The sequence below is a fragment of the Kogia breviceps genome, chromosome 19 (genome assembly GCF_026419965.1).
Source record: "Kogia breviceps isolate mKogBre1 chromosome 19, mKogBre1 haplotype 1, whole genome shotgun sequence".
Classification (NCBI taxonomy): Eukaryota; Metazoa; Chordata; class Mammalia; order Artiodactyla; family Physeteridae; genus Kogia; species Kogia breviceps.
In genome coordinates, this window is record NC_081328.1 from 3,683,648 (window position 1) to 3,705,435 (window position 21,788).

The 21,788-nt window shown below is 43.7% G+C and overlaps 1 protein-coding gene and 1 long non-coding RNA gene across 6 annotated transcripts in view; one reads left to right on the forward strand and one right to left on the reverse strand.

The window, feature by feature from the left end:
- Positions 1-1,981, reverse strand: part of COX10 (cytochrome c oxidase assembly factor heme A:farnesyltransferase COX10) — an 89,561-nt gene extending 87,580 nt beyond the window's left edge. Inside the window, exon 1 of the mRNA XM_059048520.2 lies at positions 1,617-1,981. Within this exon, the coding sequence (XP_058904503.1) occupies positions 1,617-1,659 (43 nt within the window). The 5' untranslated portion in view covers positions 1,660-1,981. The remainder of the gene's footprint in view (positions 1-1,616) is intronic.
- Positions 1,622-21,788, forward strand: part of LOC131746817 (uncharacterized) — a 420,909-nt gene continuing 400,742 nt past the window's right edge. For 2 of the 5 annotated variants that reach the window (XR_010838306.1, XR_010838308.1), the window contains exons 1-2: positions 1,622-1,884; positions 2,164-2,242. This is a non-coding gene — a long non-coding RNA (uncharacterized lncRNA). Of the gene's footprint in view, positions 1,885-2,163; positions 2,243-16,868; positions 16,978-17,246; positions 21,513-21,788 lie in introns of those variants that run through there. The other 3 variants (XR_010838307.1, XR_010838310.1, XR_010838309.1) reach the window with 3 other exon arrangements.

Consider the following 21,788-nt stretch of genomic DNA (forward strand, 5'->3'; position numbering starts at 1 on the left):
CAGACCACTTACTAGCAGATCTTTTGGCGATTATGTTCATAGCTTCAGGAAGCTAAGCTGTCTGTTAATATCCCTCCTACCTGCATCGAAAAGACGGGTCCAGCAACAAACCATGTGGACCATATGCAGCCCACTTACTGAACTGGGGAATTCTAAGTAGTCAGGCAGACTTGTCCTATAGGAAGCTGAAAATACAGAACTGAAAGGCAGCAAAGCAGCCAATCTTGAGGAATGCACATTGGAAAAACCTCCCTACAGAGGTGATAATTCAAGCACTAAGAAAGGATGAGCTCTCTGAGAATGGGTGTCTAGGGTCAGGATCAAACACGCACAGTCAGGGATGGGAGCAGGCAACAAAGAAATTCGAAAAGAACTACAGACCCTTTAAATAAAATGTATCATTATGGAAAATCCCAGTCATATGCAACAGCAGAAGAACACAATGAGTCCCCATCACTGATCCCGCCGCTTCAACAACTACCAAACCTCTGCCAATCTTGTTTCATCTATACACACTCTCACTTCTCACCCTCCTGCCCTCCTTTTGAACCACAAGAGACCTTTGAGATCATCCAGTTGAACTGCCTCATTTTATAGGCCCAGAGGGAGTCCACCTCCAACATGGGCCTCCAGCAACACATTCGCCACCCATCAGTTATCGTCCTAAACTACGGGGGGCGGGGGGCAAAACAGTTCCCAACCTCCAGCTTAATAACTCCATCAGGAGAAACTTCATTCATTCACACGTAATTATTCAGCACCAACAATGTACCCCCAGTACTGCGTCGGGCACTGGGGACACAGAGGTGAACCAGAGAGATACCGTCCCTGCCCGCACAAGGTTCAATCCTCTAGTTCAGAGAAACACGTAATAAACCGGTTATAACTAAACAACTACAGACTGTGTTAATCATCATGAAAGAAACAGGGTGATGCAAGAAGGGGGGGGGGGCCTCTCCTTAGATAAGGGTGGTCAGGCCTCTCTGAACAGGTAACATTTGAGCTGAGACCGAGCCAAGGGGCAGGAAAGTGCATCCCACTTTCAACATAGCGTGGAGGGATTATATCAGGGACCACGCTAATGGAGAAACACAAAAGTCTGGGGGTCAGGGGGTGGTTATGGCCCGCTGTCTGAGGTCATCATCTTTATCACCGCCATCATGACGCTTTATCCTGGAACAAGGCTTCCGGGTTGGGGGGTGGGGGAGAAAAGCCCTTGTCCAGTCCTTACAAGCGGGACGTACGAGTAACTTACAAATGGCTAGGACCTATGACTCTAATAAGCCAAGAGGCTCGTGGAGTCCCCAGGTTCTACTCCGTCCTCTCTCCCGCAGCCTCCAGTCTCTAAAAACTGAAAGAAACACCAGACATCGCGCCCACCGCCCCGGGGGGAGGAGGAGATGGAGACGGTGCGGACCACCGGGGCCCCAGTGCAAGACTAGACCCTAGCTCCGTGGCCTCTTCACGTCAGGCTACTCCAAAAGTCACTTCCCTCACTAGTGCCCCGCCGACCTCGCCAAGGGCTCCCAAGGTTGCAGGCAGGCGGAACCACGGCGTCGCACGTGGCAAAGAGAAGAAAATTCCCCCAAAGTGGTGCCCGAGAACGGGCGCAGTACCTGTCATGATGCGCGAAGAGAGAGTGTGCGGGGATGCGGCCATCACGTACGAGCCCGGCGACCCCCCGGCGGTTCCTGCGTCCTCTCTCCTCACCGGCTGCTGGGCGCCGCCATCTTCTTTCCCCGCCCACCGTGAGAGGAGCGGGAGCTTCCGGTTTGCCACTTCCGGCGGGAGGAACGCGGAAGTGGAGGGCCGTGGCCTGAGGTGTGTGGCCTGAGGGGCGTTGACCGGCCGCCGGGCCGGAGTGAGCCGGGCCTAGGACCTGAGGTACCTTCGCGGGGCGCGAGGAGCGCGGGGCGGCGGAGGCTTCCGAGGAAAGGCCGCGCGCGACGGCGGGCCCGCGCCTCCCGCCCTGAGGCCGGCATCCCTGGCCGGACCCGAGGGGCCTGGCGCTTGGGCAGGGCCGGCCACGGGTTGCTTGCGGGCCGCTTGTAGTTACCTCCAGGATCCTTTTGGGCCGCCGAGGCGCCGGGAGGAAATGGTTCCGGGGACGGTGCCCCTAACTTCCAGCCCCATCAGTTACAGCTTTACCTTATTCGCTGTCAGATGCGGGGAGCGATGCGCGCGGGCTCCTGGCCCCTGAGCCACGCCGACGAGTCGTCAGGAGCATCTCGGGACGAGGAAGGTGCGTGCAGAGTTTAAGGTTCCGGGCTCTGGAGTGACCTCTGTATTCCTGGCTCCACCTCCTGGCCTCCTGACCTGTTGAGCAAATGACCTAAGTCCCCTGAACCTCGGTTATGTCGCTGTGCGACGGGGATCACAATAGCATATGTCCCGTAAGATGGTTGAGAGAATTAAATGGCGTCTCTGTAGTGGGTACCCAGCCAGACTCCTGTCACGGCCAGGAACTGATAAGTTATCATTCGTGTCTGATTAGGAGGGCAGGTTTCAGCACTCCTCCTTTCTTCCGGTTTTGGTGTTGGGGTTCCGCAACTAACAGTGCACTGAAGGAAAAAGATTCGGCTTTGGAAAAAGAAGAAATAGGAAACCGGGTTCTAGGAGGGTAATTTCTCTGTCTTCAGTGATAAGGTGATAGGTGGTCACGTGAGTCATCTCGGCTAGCATTGCCGGGCACGGGGGTACCGAGAAGAATGAGACCCCCGACTGTGTGCGAGCTGACACGGTGCCAGTGGGGCGAGAGGGCTTGGCAGTTAGCAAGGTCAGTGTGATGGGGGTGATGTAGAAACTGCTGCAGAAACCCAGGTGAGGTAGCAGTTCTGTGTGGTTGGTCAGGGAAGGCTTCAGAGATTTAAACTTGGTACTCTGTTGGAGGAACAGTGGATTTTTCCTGCATACAAGGAAGGGAAAGGATATTCCCTGAAGAGGTAAACAGCATTAAATACTGTGTTAAAAGTTTTCAGGGGCTTCCCTGGTGGTGCAGTGGTTGAGAGTCCGCCTGCCGATGCAGGGGACACGGGTTCGTGCCCCGGTCCGGTAGGATCCCACGTGCCGAGGAGCGGCTGGGCCCATGAGCCATGGCCGCTGAGCCTGCGCGTCCGGAGCCCGTGCTCCGCAACGGGAGAGGCCACAACAGTGAGAGGCCCAAGTTTTCAAAACGCCTTGTAATTTTCCATGTGCTTTTTAGAAACGTTTGGTGTTGACATCCGCAGGAAAAGGTAACCTCTTTTGAATAACAAGTTAAGGCTCAAAGAGATTTATCTGCCCAAAGTCACCTAGCTGCTGAGTTCCAGACCAAGGCCAGGACCCCTGATACCTGTACCACGTGATTTACACCGTGCTTTAAGGCCTTATTCACCCAAGCATCTTGAAGAGTCACAGCCTCTGTGATTTGTAAAACACAGAGAGTTTCAACCTTGGCTACCTGTCAGCATCACCTGTAGGGCTTTAAAAATTACAGATGACTGAGCCACCTCCAGACCTATTAAATTAGAGAGGGTGGGGAATGGATGGAACGGACGTACAATTTTCTTTTTAAAGCATCACAGGTGATTTTGGTACACAGAACTGAGAATTACTAGATTCCAACTTTTTTTTCTTTTTTTGACAACACAGCTGTCTAAAAGGTTGATTCACATGAATGTTAATGTTTCATGCATTCCAAAAATATGAATTCCTGAGTCCTCTAGGCTTGTGATAGACAAGAAGTTTAATAGACTTGTTCCTCCTTGGCCAACAGATTTTTCTCTTCATTTTCAGTTCTTTCCAAAAATGGGGGCAAGGTCAAGTACATGAATGAAGCATACGTTTTTATTTACTGAGAGAAACCAGTTAGTGTCATGTGGGAAAAAAGGCCTAAACGATGAATACCTTCTGACGAGATTGGTCAGGAAGTGCATTCATTTGTAATTAAGTTAGCCTATGTCAATAATCCCAAAGCATAGGCTCCGGAAAAGTAATCCCTGGAGATACTTCTGGGAGGAAGAGAATTCCACTGCCATGTGCGGTGACTTGGCTGCCTGTAGCTGCAAGGGAGGCTGAGAAAGCAGAGAGCAGGATTGCAGTGATGAGCTTAGGCCAGTCACAATCCATCCCCCAGACATAGTGCTCTCTGGAATCAAACCACAGTGATGTTAAACTAAGAAAAAAGTACAGAATGGATTTTGGTTAAGCAGCTAAAAGGGTGTGCCACAGTTTTGTTGAACCCGTTGTTTTCCAAACATTTTGGAAACAAACCCTTTTGTGAAATACCCTGAAAACTTGGGAAGTGCCAGCCTCTCTCACACACACACACACACACAGCCAAACATACAAACAAACAGTTTGGGATTTGGACTATGTTTGTGTTGACAGTTTTCACTTATTCTAAGGTGAATCAGACTTCCTGATTTGGAACGATCTTGCTTCATTCGACTTACTTTTCCTGGACAGGTTTCTTTAGAAAATGCCATATACAAGCCCTGCCCTTCAGTCACTGTAGATTAATAGGACATGTAGAGATGGGCCTCAACAGCCATATAACTGCACCTTTTCATTTTATAGATTTGGAAACTGAGGTCCAGAGAGGTTAAGTAATTTACTCTGAGTGCTAGAACTGTGTCTCCAGACACCCAGGCCAGCACTTTTTCATCTCATTATATTGTCTTTCTTGTCCCTCACTCTACCTGTGGCATCTTCACTAATGAAATTATGTAGGGCTTCACAACTATATATATTTATTTGACTTTGGATTTTTAAATTTTTACATTTCAAGTAAAATAAATATGTTTCGAAGATTTTTGTAGAATATGTTTTTTTTTTTTTTTTTAAATAAGTATATAACAACTTTATTTCAAAGTGTTAACATTTTCAGTACACTGGAGATTACATTTTTCAACTAATAAACTCAGTGACAAATAACAGATGTCAACTTAAAAATATGTGAATCTGTATTTTCAAATTTCTTCTACGAGTATGCAGGCAAAATATTTTGAATGCCACTGCTTTATATACATTAATTTTTACTTAATCTTGTCATATAATTAATAGTATCTCCCTTAGAATATGTTTTTAATTACCTGGTTATTTTGTTTAATAGTGCTTATGACCAGAGACATAAAAAATTAAAAGCATTATTTTTAGCTAAAAGCATAGTTTTAATTAGTCCACAGTTACTGAAAGTTGAGTTGTATTCAGTTTTATGTTAATGTGGTCATTAACTACAGTTATCACTTGCATTTTTTTTTTTTTTTTGTGGTACACGGGCCTCTCACTGTTGTGGCCTCTCCCGTTGCGGAGCACAGGCTCCGGACGCACAGGCTCAGCAGCCATGGCTCACGGACCCAGCCGCTCCGTGGCATGTGGGATCTTCCCAGACCGGGGCACGAACCCGTGTCCCCTGCATTGGCAGGTGGATTCTCAACCACTGTGCCACCAGGGAAGCCCTGCATATGTATTTTTAAACGTGATTCTGAATAACCAATGTAAACCTTTGTACTTTGTCTCTTAAAACTAATGTTATCACAATTTACCTAGATAATGGCTTAGCACTCAGTTACAAACCAAGCTGCCCTCAACTCCCACTTCGTCCTATAGTGGATTTGCTTCAGAATTAGAAAGCAGAATCTCTATTAAAGTTTCTCCTTGGAGAGTCTGTACTGAATCCAATCTGCATTTTATTCTGTCTGATGTGACTTCTGAGTAGATGCTAACTCTCTCAAAGCCTTGATGAATTTACTGCAGTAGATACGGACCTAGATTCCTCTAGGCAAAATCCCAACCTAGTACGCAGGATGTAATCAGTTAGCACAGAATTATCCATCTAAAGGAAAATAGATTTCAAAGCCCAAGGATAGGCAAAGGATCTGAATAGAGTTTTTCCAAAGAAGACATACAAATGGCCAATAAGTACATGAAAAGGTGGTCAGCAGCATTATCAGTCAGAGAAATAAGACTTAAAATCAAATTGGAGCCCTGATGTGCTACTGGTGGGAATGTAAAATGGTGCAGCTGCCTTTGAAAACCGTCTGGCAGTTTTTCAAAAAGTTAAATAAAGGACTGTCATAGGACCCAGCAGTTCTACTCCTTGATGGAGAAATGAAGACATACTTACTCAACAATAGAAAGACAGGGTTCTTCCCCTGGTCCCGTGATGTTGGGGGTAGGTGGTGGCAAGACAGGCCTGGTTTGCTTCTTGCTTGAGGGAGGCCTCCCTCGTGCTGTAAAAAGGCCGATGCTCAGGCTCCTTCCAGTGAGCTGGGCTCCCACCAGATGCAGCTCTGCTCACCAGCGTCAGGGCTCCCACCTAAGTGTGTGTGTCCAGAGCCTCAGTGTGATAATAAACTGGCTTTTACCCATGCTTCTCCTCCTCTGGAGGCTTAGCAAAGGTGACCACTGATACAGTAGGCAGCTCAGGTGTGGGGAAGCGTGGAGTATTTCAGGACCCTGCCTTTGGCCATGGCTTCATGGTGGTGATGCTGGGTCAAGTCAGGTCAGGAGACTGGTGTCAATTAGGCAGTCGAAAGGGTTAAAAAGAACTCTTAAGTGTCAGAGGTAGCAGCTTCAGAAAGCAGCTACCACCTCTGTAACTGGATGATGGGGGATGAGGTCAGGATTATTACAGTGTGGAAACCGAGAGAAGCAGGCACTCCTCTACTGATGCTGTGATCTCTGCGGGGGACCTGACCAAGCTGGATCTTAAGGTGTTAGAAAAGCTGTACGTGGCCTCAGCCGCTGCTGCCGGGGTGAAGGAGCCCTGGAGCGAGGTGCCCAGGGGCCGCAGGCAGACGGGAAGCAGGTAGAAGGAGGGACCCCTGCCCTCTCCGTCCTGCAGCGTCGCTGTCCCGTCTCGGCAGAGCCGAGCGCTCAGAGAGCCTGCAGGAGTGTGGTTTACAGACCCCCAGCGCCAGCACCACCAGGCACCGGATACGGGCTAAGTTTGGAGCCAGGACAGATAACTGCTGGGAGTTCTTAGGTGAATAGACGTTCCACTGTTAAGTGTACAGATTCGGGTTTACGAATCAGCCTCCTGTGTGCTTGAAGAACCTAAATCAGTTCCTCAGATCTCAATAGTTCCTCCAAGGTGACCAGTAAGGATCCTGGTCCAAGGTCACTCCAGTCAGACGTTACCCCTCAGCTGAAACCTCTTCCAGCTGTACACCCCAGGGCTGATTCCATCCAGGAGCTTGGTGACATCGTAAGTGGAAAGCGAAGTTCAGGAATGCATGAAAATGAAACAGCTGCAGGAAAACGCACTCGAGCAAACTGTGTTCACTGCCGCGGCCTTCCACCTTCGTTAATCAACAGGCCACGATTTTAAGGGAAGCAATACCTGCGGCCCTGGAGGTGAGTCACGATGGCCTCCAGTCAAACAGAGGGATCTCAGCCACACTTGCCCACAGTTCCTGACAGCGGGGGAGGCCTTGTGACCCAGTTCTGGCTAGAGAGAGAGAGAAGGAGAAACCTGCAGACAAGTTTGCTAGGAAAAACCTCATTCACTGCTGAAGGTGTGCAAAGGGCAGTGCTCTGGGCCTTTCCCTTCCTTTCATTCTCAGGAAGCAGGGCTGAAAGTGGAATTCCTGGCACTGAGGCAGCCGTCTCACAATTGTGAAGTGATGAAGAAACATGCCGGAGAAGGCGGAGTAGGAAAAAGAGAGGCCAGATTCTAGATGAACTTGTTGGGCCACTGCTCCAAGCCTGGAACATCTGTCTGCAGACTTACTGCTATAAGCGTACTGTTCTGCTTAAGCTACTTTCTGGGTTTCCGGTTCGTTGCGTCCCTGATGGGACATTGAGGGGTGGGGCTGGGGAGCCGAGTGACCTGCACCAGAGCTTGCTGAGGAAGACAGCATGGAGAAGCAACCCAGATCACTCCAGACCGCTGAAACTCAGGCCATGTCTAAGAAGGATAACGCAAACTCGACATTTTGGCTGCTTCCAATAGGATATAAATCCACAACGGTTTAAATAAAACAGATAGACGATGCAGTTTTGTGCAGACTAACTTCTTGTCTTGTTTCTTGGCTGTTTACTGTGCACCCAGTTCCTTTGCTGATGTCAAAATGTCCTGCTTCCCCACATCAGGAAAGTATCCCTTTTCTGGTTTCCTCCTCCTTGGAATCTTGAAGCCTCGTGAAGAATATGGTGGAATGCTCCAAGTGTAGCAGGAAACAAATCCTGTTGGCCACTACTGGTTGAGAAAATCATAACCCATAAAGAGCATCCCTAAACACCTAAACACACATTTTTCTGTTAGCTACCAGGAACTCTTAAAAATGGTTCTTATATATTCTGGTAAATGACCTGTCAGTGTTATAAAACTAGAGAATTCCAAGGTACAAGATTTGCTAAATGCAAATTAATAAGAAGAATCCCAGCAAGGTTATTCTCAGAACAAAAATAAATAGGAAGCTACTAGGAATTCATAAACATCAGACCTTTTCTAAAATTAGTTATTCTCATCTATGGATCTTCTTTCTCCCTGCATTTGTACCTTTAAGACAATTGATAGCAGGAAATGAAGATGTTGATTTCTTTTTTGAAATAAGTATCAATGCATATTTGCAAAAATATGCCATTTCTTTAGCATTTACGGTGCATTAACTGCTTTATCATGACATCATTTACTTTTCTCCAGAACCCAGATGTGTGTCATTCCCATTTTCAGATGAAGAGCTTGAGATCTTAAAAGATTTTAAAAGATTAAATAATTTTCCAAGTTCACATAGCTAGAAAGTAAGTACCACAACTAGAATTTAAACCTGCCTGATTTACAAGGGATGTGTTCTTAATCCTAATACTGGGCCGTCTCCCATATTTTATGTATTATAGAGTCCTCATTATCTGGCATTTCTTCATACTAGTCTAGAGTTTCACATTTCATCAAACAAGTGAAGTTATTGTAGTCCGGCCTCAAAAAATTACTTGATTTTGCGTTTTCTGACTTGGGTTCAATTTCCTTTGACCTCAGTTTCTGGGTATATAGAGTAGGAATACGAATACCAGGTCCACCACTTCAATTACATTGCACTTTCAATACTTAATGAGAGTTCATGTCTGGACACCTTCAAATAATACTCATTCTGGAGACGTACCGAATCAAAAATCTTTGGGGGTGGGCCTGGGAATCCAGAGTTAAGCAAAATGACTTTATTATTTTTAAAAAATCACATAAGCTTTGTGTAAAATGTCAAGAGTACAGAAAAAGAAAGCATTCCCAGGAGAAAGGGTCCCCAAGGAAGATGGTGATGGTGATGGTGGTGATGGCGGCCATGATGATGATAACAGCACAGACACCCCCTCTATTTCTTAGATTCTTCCTGTGTCCCAGAATTTACGTACCTTGTCTCATCACATTTCACCTTCGCAACAACCTTACAGCTAACAGACGATTATCCACATTTATAGATAAAGTAATCGAAGCTCATAGTCTGAGAAATCTGTATTAGGTTCCTAGGGCTGCAATAACAATACTACAAACTGGGTGGCTTAAGACAACAGTTGTGTAGCATCCCCCAGTTATGGAGCCTGAAGTCTGAAATCAAGGTATCAGCAGGGCCGTGGTCCCTCGGAAGCCTCTATGGAGCATCCTTCCTGCCTTTTTCCAGCTTCTGAGAGACCCAGGCATTCAGTTCACAGTTTGGCTGTGTCAGCCAAACTCCAATCTCTGCCTCAGTCTTCACATGGCAGTCTTCCTTCTGTGTCTGTCTTAACAAGGCATTCTCTGCTCTGTGTGTGTCTCTGTCCACATTTCTCTCTTTTAAGGACATGAGTCTAATTGGATGAGTGCCCACACTAAGGACTTCATCTTAATTTGATTACACCTATTTCCAAAGAAGATGACATTCCCAGATCCTGGGCTACAGGACTTCAACATGTCTTTCTAGGGGACACAATTCAACCCATAACACTATCCAAGGATACAATGGCTAGTAAACTGCAGGACTGGATTTGAACCTGGGTGATGCTAGAATCTGGCCCCATGGCCGTCAGCCACCACATATCCTGTCTCGGGAAGGCACTCGGGGATGTTGTGCTGCAGTGCCTCAAGCAGGGAGAGGTGTAATAAGTGGGGAGAAAAATCTTGCAACTGTTCAGTAACAATTTATTTACAAGAGAACAAAACTCTGGGCCAGTCTCTGACATTTCCTCTTCAACAGTTAGATGCCAGATGACTCCACAGAGGGTTCTGAGGGGAAAAAAGTTACGAGCGAAGAACGTTATACCCAGCAATTTCTCTTTCAGTGGGACAGGCGGGCGTTCTCCGAAATGCAAGGGCTCAGAAAATATTCCACGTGTTGAAAAACTATTTGAAGATACATTCCAGTGGTTCAGAGGGTTTGAGATTATACAGACGAGAAAAAAATCTCAAAAATAATTTAGAAAACCAACATAGGGATTGCCAGCTTTTAACTGTGTAAAGACATTTATAACAAATCAAATGACCATCTAGTGTTCATATAATGGCTTCATACGAGATTGTTCATTTCAATGCCAAAAATATTAAAAGAATATAATCTGATAGCTACTTAAATGGAATAGTTTAGCTTTATGGAAAAAATATTTGTATTTAATGTATTTTACCCCAGAGGAGCGAAGAACTTTTTCTGTAGATAAGATCTCACCCATGAATGGGTGTTTGAGAATCAGGAGCTCACAGGAACCTAAAGAAGGACCAGTGAAAATGTGTTCTGGCTAGCACTCAGGATTTATGCCACTGGGGGGAAACATGATTTGAAACTGACCATAATCATTTCCATCTTCTCAGGAAAGTTCCAGTGGGAAAATCAGTCTTTTCAGTTGCTACACTCCCTTCCACATACAGAGGGTAGAAGGAAGGAGATAACTTATTCCCTCAGCTGACATCTGGGTTTCCACTTACTCTTGCCAAGTTCTCATGAAAAGATCCATGAAAGGACCACTAGTTTAAAATAATGCTTTGCATTCGCACACTTAATTACTTCTCCCTCCCCAATTCTCTATAAAAAGAACATGTCTGCATTTCAAACTGAGGGTTTGCCCATTTGGCTATAATTTCTGAGAATGTCTGCAAATTAGAGTACAGGTGAGGCCAGAGTGAGACAAGAACCCATCAGTCTACGATTCATGACCTATAAAGGGTGAGACTCGTGTATGGAGAAAGAGGAGGGGCCGCCTAGCAAAATTCAATCAGTACCTCCCTCCCCAGACTCAGAGGCAGAGGGGCTGGGAGCCAGGACAAATGGAATCTGGAAGCCAGTGTATCAGGTACAGACACAGAGGCTGCTTGAAGCGTTCAATCACACATACTTGAAATGAGTTCCTGGACTAAGTAAAGAAGGACAGCCAGGAAGCTGGCTTAAAACTGAGGAAGTGGGTGTGAGTTGGGAAATGCTGCCCTGGAGCCTCTGCCCTAGAGCCCTCGCTAAGGGTAAGCTAGAATGACAATCAGGTAGAGAGACTGAGGCACCATGGTGAAGTTCTTCCCCCATATCTGTTCCCTTCCTCACCTGCTAGGCAGACGGACCTTCTATATGGTATGAAGTAATACTATGGTAAATCAAATCGCAATTTCCCTATTACAGTAACTACAGAGATCTCAATCCAAAGACACACTGAATAAGAAATTTGCAACCTTTCCTAAGGGACTATACAATGGTCACAAGTCCTCAAATCTAAATGACACCAACAAAAGGGTTTACTTCTTGCTCACTTAAAGCTTGATGCAAGCTGGGTGACTCCTCAAGGCTGCCATCCTCCAAGCAGTAACACAAAGATCCAGGCTGCTTCTGTGTTGTGGCTCCACCATTCTCAATATGTCCTGTATGGTCACCATCTCATCAAAGAAAGAGACCCTTGTGTACACATCAAAAATGGCAAATGTCTTTTATACTCCCAATCCATTGCTCAGAACTAATCAGATGTCCCCAACATAACTGCAATGCAAGGGCATCTGAGAGATACAGGTAAGCAATGAAACATACGGGTATTACTCTGCCACAGGGACATAAAAGAAGACTTGGATAAAATGAAAGGCATAACCATGCTTCTGTATCAGGAGAGATAATATTGTAATGATGTTAATTCTCTCCATTATAATATAGGGCTGTAACATAATCCTGACACAGTACTTAATAAAATAACCCCAGAGTTCTTCAGGAAGAATAAATGAGCAAGGATAGCCAAGAAAAGTTAGAAAGTAAAGTAGAATAAGGCAGGGCTCTCCACCAAGGTGTTAAATGTATTGTGAAGCTCCAGTTGTTAAAATAATTTGGTGGTGCTTGCCCAAGAATAGATAACAAGATCATTTTGGAACAAAATGACAAGTCTAAGAACAGACCAAGGGTATATACACATTTAGCATATTTAAATAAGAGCAACATGCTAAGTAAGTATGGAAAAGAATATTTAGCTGAAGCATTTAGCGTAGGGGCCACCGAATCAACACTTGGGAGGAATGTTAAGTCTGTACCTCACAGTGAACTCCAAAATCTATTTCAGACGGATTGAAAAGTTTAAATCAGTTAATAGAGGGAAATAAAGGCTTGGGAAGGACCGTCTCAGCATGACTTAGGTCAAAGGATCCATAAAGATGCATGCGTTTTTCTTTCAACCTAAAAATGTTAAACTTCTCTGTCTGTCCCAAACAACAGATCAAGCTAAAAGGCAAATCAACAATGAGGAAATCAACTGCATCACATATGACAGACAAGGGAGTACCACTATTAACATGTGAACAGCTCTAGTGAGAAATGAGAAATGCACAAAATTATATGAATGAAAAGACATGGGGTTCTTTTGATAAGCATAAAAATTTCAATATCATTAGGGTCAAAGTACAAATTCAGAAAAACTGGTATAGTCTTCTACCTACTGAACTGGAAAAGGTTAAAAAAAGTGATAATTGGTGCTGTTAGGGTGCAGGGTGCTGGGGAGTATACATTTATATCCAGTCGGCCCTCCATATCCACGGGTTCCACATCCGGGGGTCCAACCAACTTCAAATCGAAACTATATTTGTTAAATTCCAGAAAGTTCCTAAAAGCAAAACTTGAATTTGCTACACACCAGCAACTACTTACATAGCATTTACCTTGTGTTAGAAGTAATCTAGAGATGATTTAGAGTATATGGTAAGATGTGCATAGGTCATATGCAAATACTACACCATTTTATATAAGGGACTTGAGCATCCATGGATTTTGGAAACTGTGGAGGTTCTGGAATCAGGCCGCTGTGGATACTGACAACTGCACTCTCTCTGGAGGGCAGTTTGTTAAAAGTCTCCAAACGTTTCTATCTGGGCATTCTACTTCTAAGAATTTATTCTACTTCTAAGAATTTATTTATAATAATACATTTGTAGAAATAATTATTTAATAAAGTCGTCATCCAATCTCAGTATTAGGAGCAAAAGTTTGAAAGCAACCTAAATGTTCAGTAATAATTCTTGGTAAATATCCAGTATGTCTTGACTGAATTAATTGTTTTATGTCCATATGCACAGACATAGTAAATATTGTTGTAAAGTTTGTTTATAGGCATTAAAACGTTCATAGGCTATATTTGAATGAACAAAGCAAATTACCTACAGTATGTTCCTACTTTAATTTTTCAGAGTTTATACATGCCTTAAGAAATTCTAGAAGCATACGTTCAAAATTAACAGCAGTCACCTCTGGTTGATAGAATTAAGGCAATTTAAAATATTCTTTTTCATTCTCTGTATTTAAAAATATATGTATTCTACAATAAGTATGTCTCACTAAATTAAAAAATGGAGAAGGTGGAGGGGAAAAAAAAATTGTGAGACTCCCAGAGTGGCCACTGCCAGGATCTGACGTGTGGATCAAAAAAAGAGAATGACTGTTGTGCCCTCATGGCTGCCTGAAAACACATATTTCAGAGTTGGCTGCATACTTTCTGGTAGCTTTGTATTCCAAGGGCTGAGGTTTGCAAACAAGCTAAGCCAAGTACGGCGTGTGCCCCATCAGGTGGTTTTTGGAGCTCACCAGAGATGAGTAACGCTTGCTCGTTTACCTTTGGAGGAGTCCGTGCGGAGTGCCAAGGTGTTGACAGAACCTGCGCTGAGAGCAATGTTTATTTATATCTCCTCACCATCATTCACGGCTAAATCGAGGCCTTTCTCCGAATTTGCGCACAGTTTGCATTTGCAGTTCTCTCCACTGGTGATCCGTGGTTGGGTTTGGCTGGGCTTGAGCAAATGAGGAGGAACTGAGACGGTGAGTGGGCCGAGTGCTGTGATTCACGCGTGCTAGAGGCTCGGTTGCTCACACCATACGTGTTGGAGATGCTAAGGTCTCCAGACTTCTGCTTTGCACCTTGAGGACTAATTCACATCTGCGCTGCTCATGCTAGAAGATGTTTTAAACTGTGTGACTCTGTGTGTGTGTGTGTGTAGCCAGTTGGGGTGGGGGGGAGACCTCATAATGTCCCAGTTAGGGGCTGAGCCGTTTGTATTCATTGAATGTCATTACGGAACATGAACACTCCTATAAGCCTCTGTTTATTATGGAAAATCTCAAATATATAAAAAGCAGAGAGTTGACCCTCCCCAGATAGGGGTACATATAATTGCATCAGCAATCATCAACGCATGGCCAATCTTATTTTCTTTATAATCCCACCACTGTCCTACCCCAACTATTAGACACTGCAAATGCCAGCAGCTATGGAGTTCACGTTGGAAGTCTTAGAAACTCTTCTATGTAATTTGTGAATTGTGGGGTGAGAGAGAATAGAGCAAAAGATTAAGGAGCCAGATAGACCTGACCTGAAGCAGGCTTGACCATTACAATTTGCTGCTTGGTTGATCTTAGGCCACTTAAGCTTTCTGATCCTCATCTGTGAAATGGGAACATAGTACATAGCTTGTAGGACAACTGCATTAAACCCATGGTGCGGTTAAAGTACCAAGCACCGTTCTCTGTATCTAGCAGGTCCTTAATTGTTATTTTATTACTATTTCTACTCCTCTATCTAGAGTAGAAAACCTAAAGTATAGAAAGAGGAAGTCCTTCACAATATCAAAATTTCCAAACAGGCTGATAAATAACCGTTGTCCACTTGCGGAGGTCACTACTTAGGAATGAGTACCGTTTGAGAGTAAAGTCTGTAACTGGCCATTGTCATTAGCGTGAGCTGCTGCCTTCTCACTGTAAAGGATAAATACGTACCAATTTTGTCCAAAATTTCACCAACATGGGCATGAACAAATGTTTTTAAATTCCCCCATTAGCTGACCCCTTGTCTGGGTTCAATGCTAGAGATGCAGACAAGGTGATCGGTGTGCTTTCGTGAGTCAGTGTCGATTAGCTTTTCAGCCTAAGTCATCATCCTTCTACCAAGGAAACGAAAACAGAGCAGGTCCGTTGTGATGGGAAGCTAGGGTGTTAGGGAAACGTGACGTCTGAGGAGCTACTTCTCAGGTGGTTGGACCTACAAAGTGAAACAAGTTGGGGGGAGTCAGGGGAGGCGGGGTGCTGGGAGGACAGGACCTGCAGTAGCCGGGCAAACGTGAGTGCCTGAATCATCTGGATGGTGTGTGCGGAACAGGAAGCAGAGCCGCCGAACTTGGAACTGGGGAGCACTGTGGGCAGACGTCCGCGGGCTCTCCAACCTGGTTCAGGTCTGTGCGAGCTCAGCAAGGCCTTCCGGCTCAAACCAAGAGCACCGAGTTGCGGAAAGCCCATCAACTTCTTAACTGTCCTTTCCAATTAATTTCTGACCGGAGGCAAGTCACTCTGCCCTAATAAGTGTTCTCCTTGTCACCTGGGCTTTGAGAAGTGGGTTCGCCGATCATGTCGAAAGGGTGTGTCTATTAGTAACTGTGCTTTTGCAGTGGACACAGAAGTGGGCAGCTCAGGTCCCACTTCAAGGGAGCTCACAGCCCCCGACTCTAGCACCTTCCCGATCCAACTCAGCTTTTGAGCCGAGACCACATTCTTTCTAGAAGGCCCCCAACCAATGACTGAGCATGAGATGAATCTAGGGCTTGGCCATCTCTGCCCAATGTGGGGCTCTTCCAGGGCTCCCCATTGGATTAGCCTAAACCTTGTCAAATCCACTTGATAATCTGAGGGTCTCCCTGGGAGAGCATCCTGGCCACTCCAATAATCTGCCCTGAAGCCTAACTCAGTCCCTGAAGATCCACCCGACACATGCGGTATGGAAATAATTCAGAAATTACAAGGAACAATGATAACAGGATGATAGCGGACTTAAATCATAGATGCTCAAGTTGCAAAAGTTTATGCCATACACAAAACAGCCATATTTTTTTAAAAAGACTTGGCACTGTGATAGTATTCTTTCATCCTGGAACTAACCTTTCAGAGTTTTGGTTACAAGCCCGTATTTCCCTTAGCCAGGAGTTTCGTGACCAGGTAGACAATAACTACATCCCTTCCCAGCCTTCCTTCTGTTCTTTTCTGTCAGGTCCATGACCTTTTAATGTTTCCTTTTTGAAGTGTGCTTTTCTTTTTTAAAATTGAGGCATAGTTGATTTACAGTGTTTTAGGTGTACAACAAAGCGATTCAGTAAAGTATGGTTTTCTTTAAGATTCTCAGAAAACAGTTTTTTGGTTTTTTTTTTTAAGTGATGTCTTACATATTTTGAAGATAAGAAAAGTCTCTGTTGAAGTCATCTGGATCCACACATCTTATTCATTATCCAGTTCAACTATTGGTCAACATTTACTTACAGGGGTCCAGTATTGGCTAGGAATTACATTTTGGTTGCTGATAATGGTGTCCCAAATAAGGTGGTGTAGACAAGGGAAAGTAAAGTATAAAGAAATCCAAAACGTGATGGCTTTCTATCAACCAGGCTGTGTTAAACTACAAATCCCAGAGTGACCTTTCCTGTGTATCTACAGGTCGAGTGGGTCGCAGAGAGGTTCTCTGGGAGATTTGGAGATAGAAGGGCCATCGCAGCCATTGTGTAGCTCACACATGTTGTCATTACCTGCTGACTCACCTTATCACACAACGAGGTGAGCCAGCACCTGGGCCCACAGCTGCTCCATCTTTTCTTGGATCCGCCTTCAGCTTCTCGGACGCCTGCACCTGGGCCAGGTGTACCCATTTAGCTCGGTGACGAAGGTGCCCAATTTCTAAAGGATATTCACACCAGTAAGGTCAGAGGCAGTGAGATCTGACACTGGTTCAGTCTGTCCCCAGGGACTCTGGGTTGTGCCTGTGGGTCCCGCTTGTTCTCTTCCTCCTCATTTCCATCTTCTCTCCACTGCCTGCAGCCTCGAGCATCAGCATCGGGTGCAAGGACAACAGCCTTACAGATTCTGCTTAACGTGCTCCTGCGATTGCCTAAGGTCCAGGCTCTGTAACAGAACACACCCATCTAGGGATTCTGCTTCTCTGATGGAACCTTAGCTGATACGCAGCAGTGGGCAGCCCGATGTTGGAATGGAGGACGCACCTTGTCTTTCAGTTCAGCCATCCTTACCACAAGTGCTTCCATCCTCAGGACCACAAGGTATAGCCACCACACTCTGGTCACTATTTCCTGTTCCTGGCAAAGAGGGGAAGAAGAGAAAGCCAAAAGGGGGTTTTCCTGGAAGCTCCATGTGTAGTCCTAACCTTGGGAACGTGAAGTCCTGACATCTAAACTACCTCTGTGCCTTCAAGGAATATGTGACTGAATAGAGTAGAACATTGGGTGTAGCGTGGATTCCATGTAAATTGCACATGAAATTCAGTGTCTAACAGTGATGTGGAGGATGACAAATAACTTATGCTGAGCTTTTTGTAAAGGGGAGGGTACACTTATATGGGGAAAGTTTTCTGGAAGAGGTCACTTTACACTCTGATTTCAAGAAGGTAAAGGATGTGGCATAGTGGAAAGGATAGAGGGAATTATACAAATATGGTGGAGTGAGAGGTTGGAGAAGTAAGAAAGTAAAAATAAAACATTTCTGATTTGAAACAGATTATATATTTGGTGTTAATGACTGTGATTTGACTCAGGTACTTTAGATTTCAGGGTATATGTCTGAATCTGTGCACATATGAGATGTGCATTTTTGTGAAACAGAAACTTAAATAATGTGTATTTTCCTTGTTTTTTCATTGTAAACCAGAAAGTTTTCTTTGTATAGTAGAGGCTTTTAAGTACAGAAAACGTAAGAAAAAAATCCATATTAGGAAAAAATGTGTCTCAATTAGGAAACGAACTTCATGACACTTCTTAGGACTTTTCCATGACTGTCCCCTTCAAATTATAACTAGGGTGAATTTGGTACAAATGCTGGAAAGCTGAAGAGAGTTTAGAAAAAGCCAAATAGGAAAATGTTTTTTCATTCATCACTTCCATCCATTGCTTTATAGAGAAGGTAGCTGGAGACCTTTATTTACCATGCCTGCCTTTACTTACTAGGCCGCTGCTTATAAAATGGGTCAAATGTCCTATTTTGTTTTAATTTTGTCCTATTTTCATTTGAACTCAAACTAATTTGTTACTTAAAAGTGAGAAGACAAACACACTGAGCTTAGGTACCTTAAGGTATTTTAAGAATTGACAGAAAAATTGGTACTTAATACAGATTATTATTTTATCAAGAAATTATGAAATATATGTACTATTAGAAAACTTTGTCCAGAATGTACGACTTCAGTATATATCCATTATTTAGTGTCAGGAAAGTTTGAATTTGCTTAAGAACTCCTTAAAGATTGCCGTTGAGAATTATGCCATGAAAAAAAAAAATCAATCAAACCAATAACCCCACCGTTTTCTAATGAACCACCTCATTTGCCAAGTTAAGAAATATAGAAATATGCACTTAGTGCTGATTTAACGCATGATGTCACATGGTATTAGAAATCTCTGTCTCAGAAATAAGTAATGGTACACAACTGGTCAGAAAGTGTAGCAGGTATGATTCTCAGGCCACAGATACAGGGAAGCAAGAAATGTATCTTCTTTGGTGTACTTTATTCCATTTTTTTTTCATGACCACTTATCTTCTAATCCAAACTTCTATTCTACAATGATGGAGGTAACTTAGCCAATTGTGGATTCATGGTCCTTTTCACTGTGACTTAAAAGGAAAAGTTCAACAAGTTTGAGAACTAACAGGATAAATTGAAAAAAATTACTTGAAAAAATAGATAAGAAATGTTGCTGACACACTGGACATCCACATGTGAAAAACAAATCTAGACACAGACTTTACACCTTTCAAAAAATTAACTCAGAATGGATCGTAGAACTAAATGTAAAATGTACAGCTACACAACTCCTGGAAGATAACATAGGAGAAAATCTAGGTGATCTCAGGTTTGATGATAACTTCTTATATACAACATCATTTAAAAGCTTCTGCTCTGCAAAAAAGACACTATGAAGAGAATAAAAAGACAAACCACGGCCTTGCAATCATCAGTTGCTTTTGCCCTTCTGATCCCATAACTTGGTGCGTTCAGTTCACTACCCCCTCTCGTCGATCGTTGCTACACTTTGAGGACCCGCCGCGGCTGGCGGCAAGTGGCGCCCGAACAGGGACCTGACGAGAGGGACATCTGAATCTCGGTAGGTGAACCCCCGGAGTTACGAGTGAAAGTGTGGCCACATAGTAAAGTTGATAGTAACTCGGGGCAATAGTCAGAAGTAAAAAAATATGGGACAAAAAGTATCCAAGAACCGACCTGAGATCACTGATCAAGAGAAGGAGTTGTCCACCAGTGCTTTCCAGGCTTTCACAGCTGGAAATTATGATGTCTGTCTGCAACGTCTTGCCTGCCTACAAGATATAAACAAAGACGATTATAAAATAATTTTGAATACGGCAGTAGCTGAGTTTTTCAAAAGTAACCAGACAACAACAGATAGTTTAAGACAGACACTTAACCAATTGAAGAATCGGGTGCACTCGGCTGTTGAAGAAATGGATGGACTAGATGATCTTGAAAACAGTATGTTGTATTACAATCAAGCAGTCATCCTGTATCATGTCTGATAGTATACAGAAGCCATATCCGTTGGTGAAAAACTTTATCAGTTCATAGAACCTTTTGAAGAAAAATTTGCCCAAGCAGTGTGTTTTTTGATCGTAGACCTGTATATATTAACCTACCAAGCTGAGAAAGCTTTACATCTTCTTGCTCTTCTAGAAAAAATGATTTTCCAGGGCAACAATAACAAAAATGGAAAAAAATGAGACTGGTAATTAAGCAACAAAGATGGGTCTAATCATAAAGCTGAAAGTGGAGCTCTAATAGAAGCTGCAAAGTCAAAGATACTATTTTTGTGTTGAAGTATATGTAGGAGGACAAGGGACTTTACTGGCCGGCCATAGTTTAAGGGTAGTTAAAGCTGTTACAAGTTTGAAGTTTCCCTCCTTTTTTCCTTCTGATTTTCCCCAATCTGATTTTGAATTCTCAAATCTGGTGCACCTTAAATTATAATGATGGTACCATTTTAAGTTCCTCAGTTTCTGTTACTGATAATAGTTTGGTTTTTTATAAGCATTGGGATTTTGGGAAGTTTGCATTGTCTTATTCTTATCAACCGGTTATTACTTGTGTTACACCCTCATATGCCTTGCTAATAGGAGATTTACAGATTGAGTTTACTTCTGGTTCCTTAGGATATAATATAACTTGTCAGCATTGTATTTTTAGTACTTGCATTCTGCCTATGAAAGGAACTTTTTCTGTTATGATGTTAAAACAACCTTCCTATGTAATGCTGCCTGTAAATATTTCTGAACCATGGTATCATAGTACTAGTATGCAAGCTTGGCTAGAATTATCTGAAGTTTTAAAAAGACCTAAATGATTCATTGGAATATTAATATGTAGCATATCAGCCTTAGCCGCTTTAACAGCCATAGCCACTACCGCCGGTTTAGCATTAAGGTAAAACTGTACAACAAGCACATTATGTTAATCAATTGTCTAAAAATACCAGTATTGCATTAGCATGACAAAGTCATATTGATACTCAACTAAAAACTGAGGTTGATGAGTTAAAAAATGCTCTCATAGGTTTAGGAGACCAAATTATGGCTTTAAAATTGAAAATGAGTTTGATTTGCCATGTTAAATATACTTGGATTTGTGTGACTCAACACGCTTATAATGAAACTGACTGGGATTGGAACAAAGTAAAAATGCACTTTTTAAGTGTATGGACTGATGGACACATTAGTTTGGACATACAAAAACTTAATGCGGAAATACGAGCAATTCAAGAAGCTCATCTACAAGAAGACGGGCCCCAACAATTAATTCAAGGACTCTTGGATCAGCTTCAATGGTTAAACCCAATGCATTGGTTTCAAAATGGACTCACAGGATTGATTACCGTGGGGTCATGTGTATTGTTGATGTTAATTGCCTTACCTTGTTTATTACGCTTTATTGTTGGCCGTCTCGTCTCGCTGCTCTTCGTCAGGAGGTGTATGGGTTGAAATTCCATTATCAAGCTTTTAAAAATAAAATAGGGGGAAATGTGGCAAGCATTGCCCTCTGAGGAAGGCGCCATTAAGACCCTCATAAGCCTCAGGGCCCGATTGTACTCTCCTTGGTATGCATCCTGGACTTTATGGTATGAACGTAAAAAAGGAGATGGCCTTTGGCCAAATCGCTCCAGGGACCTGCTCAGTTACTGGGAGTCTCTGGTTGTGTCCTAAAGCTAGGAAAAGCAACCCTGGAGGGGAAATTGGTGCCTTTGAGGGAGAAGCCGAGAAGCCAATCAACCAGCTGATGCCGATAAGGCGTGACTAAGCCGAGAAGCCAATCAACCAGCTGATGCCGATAAGGCGTGACTAAGCCGA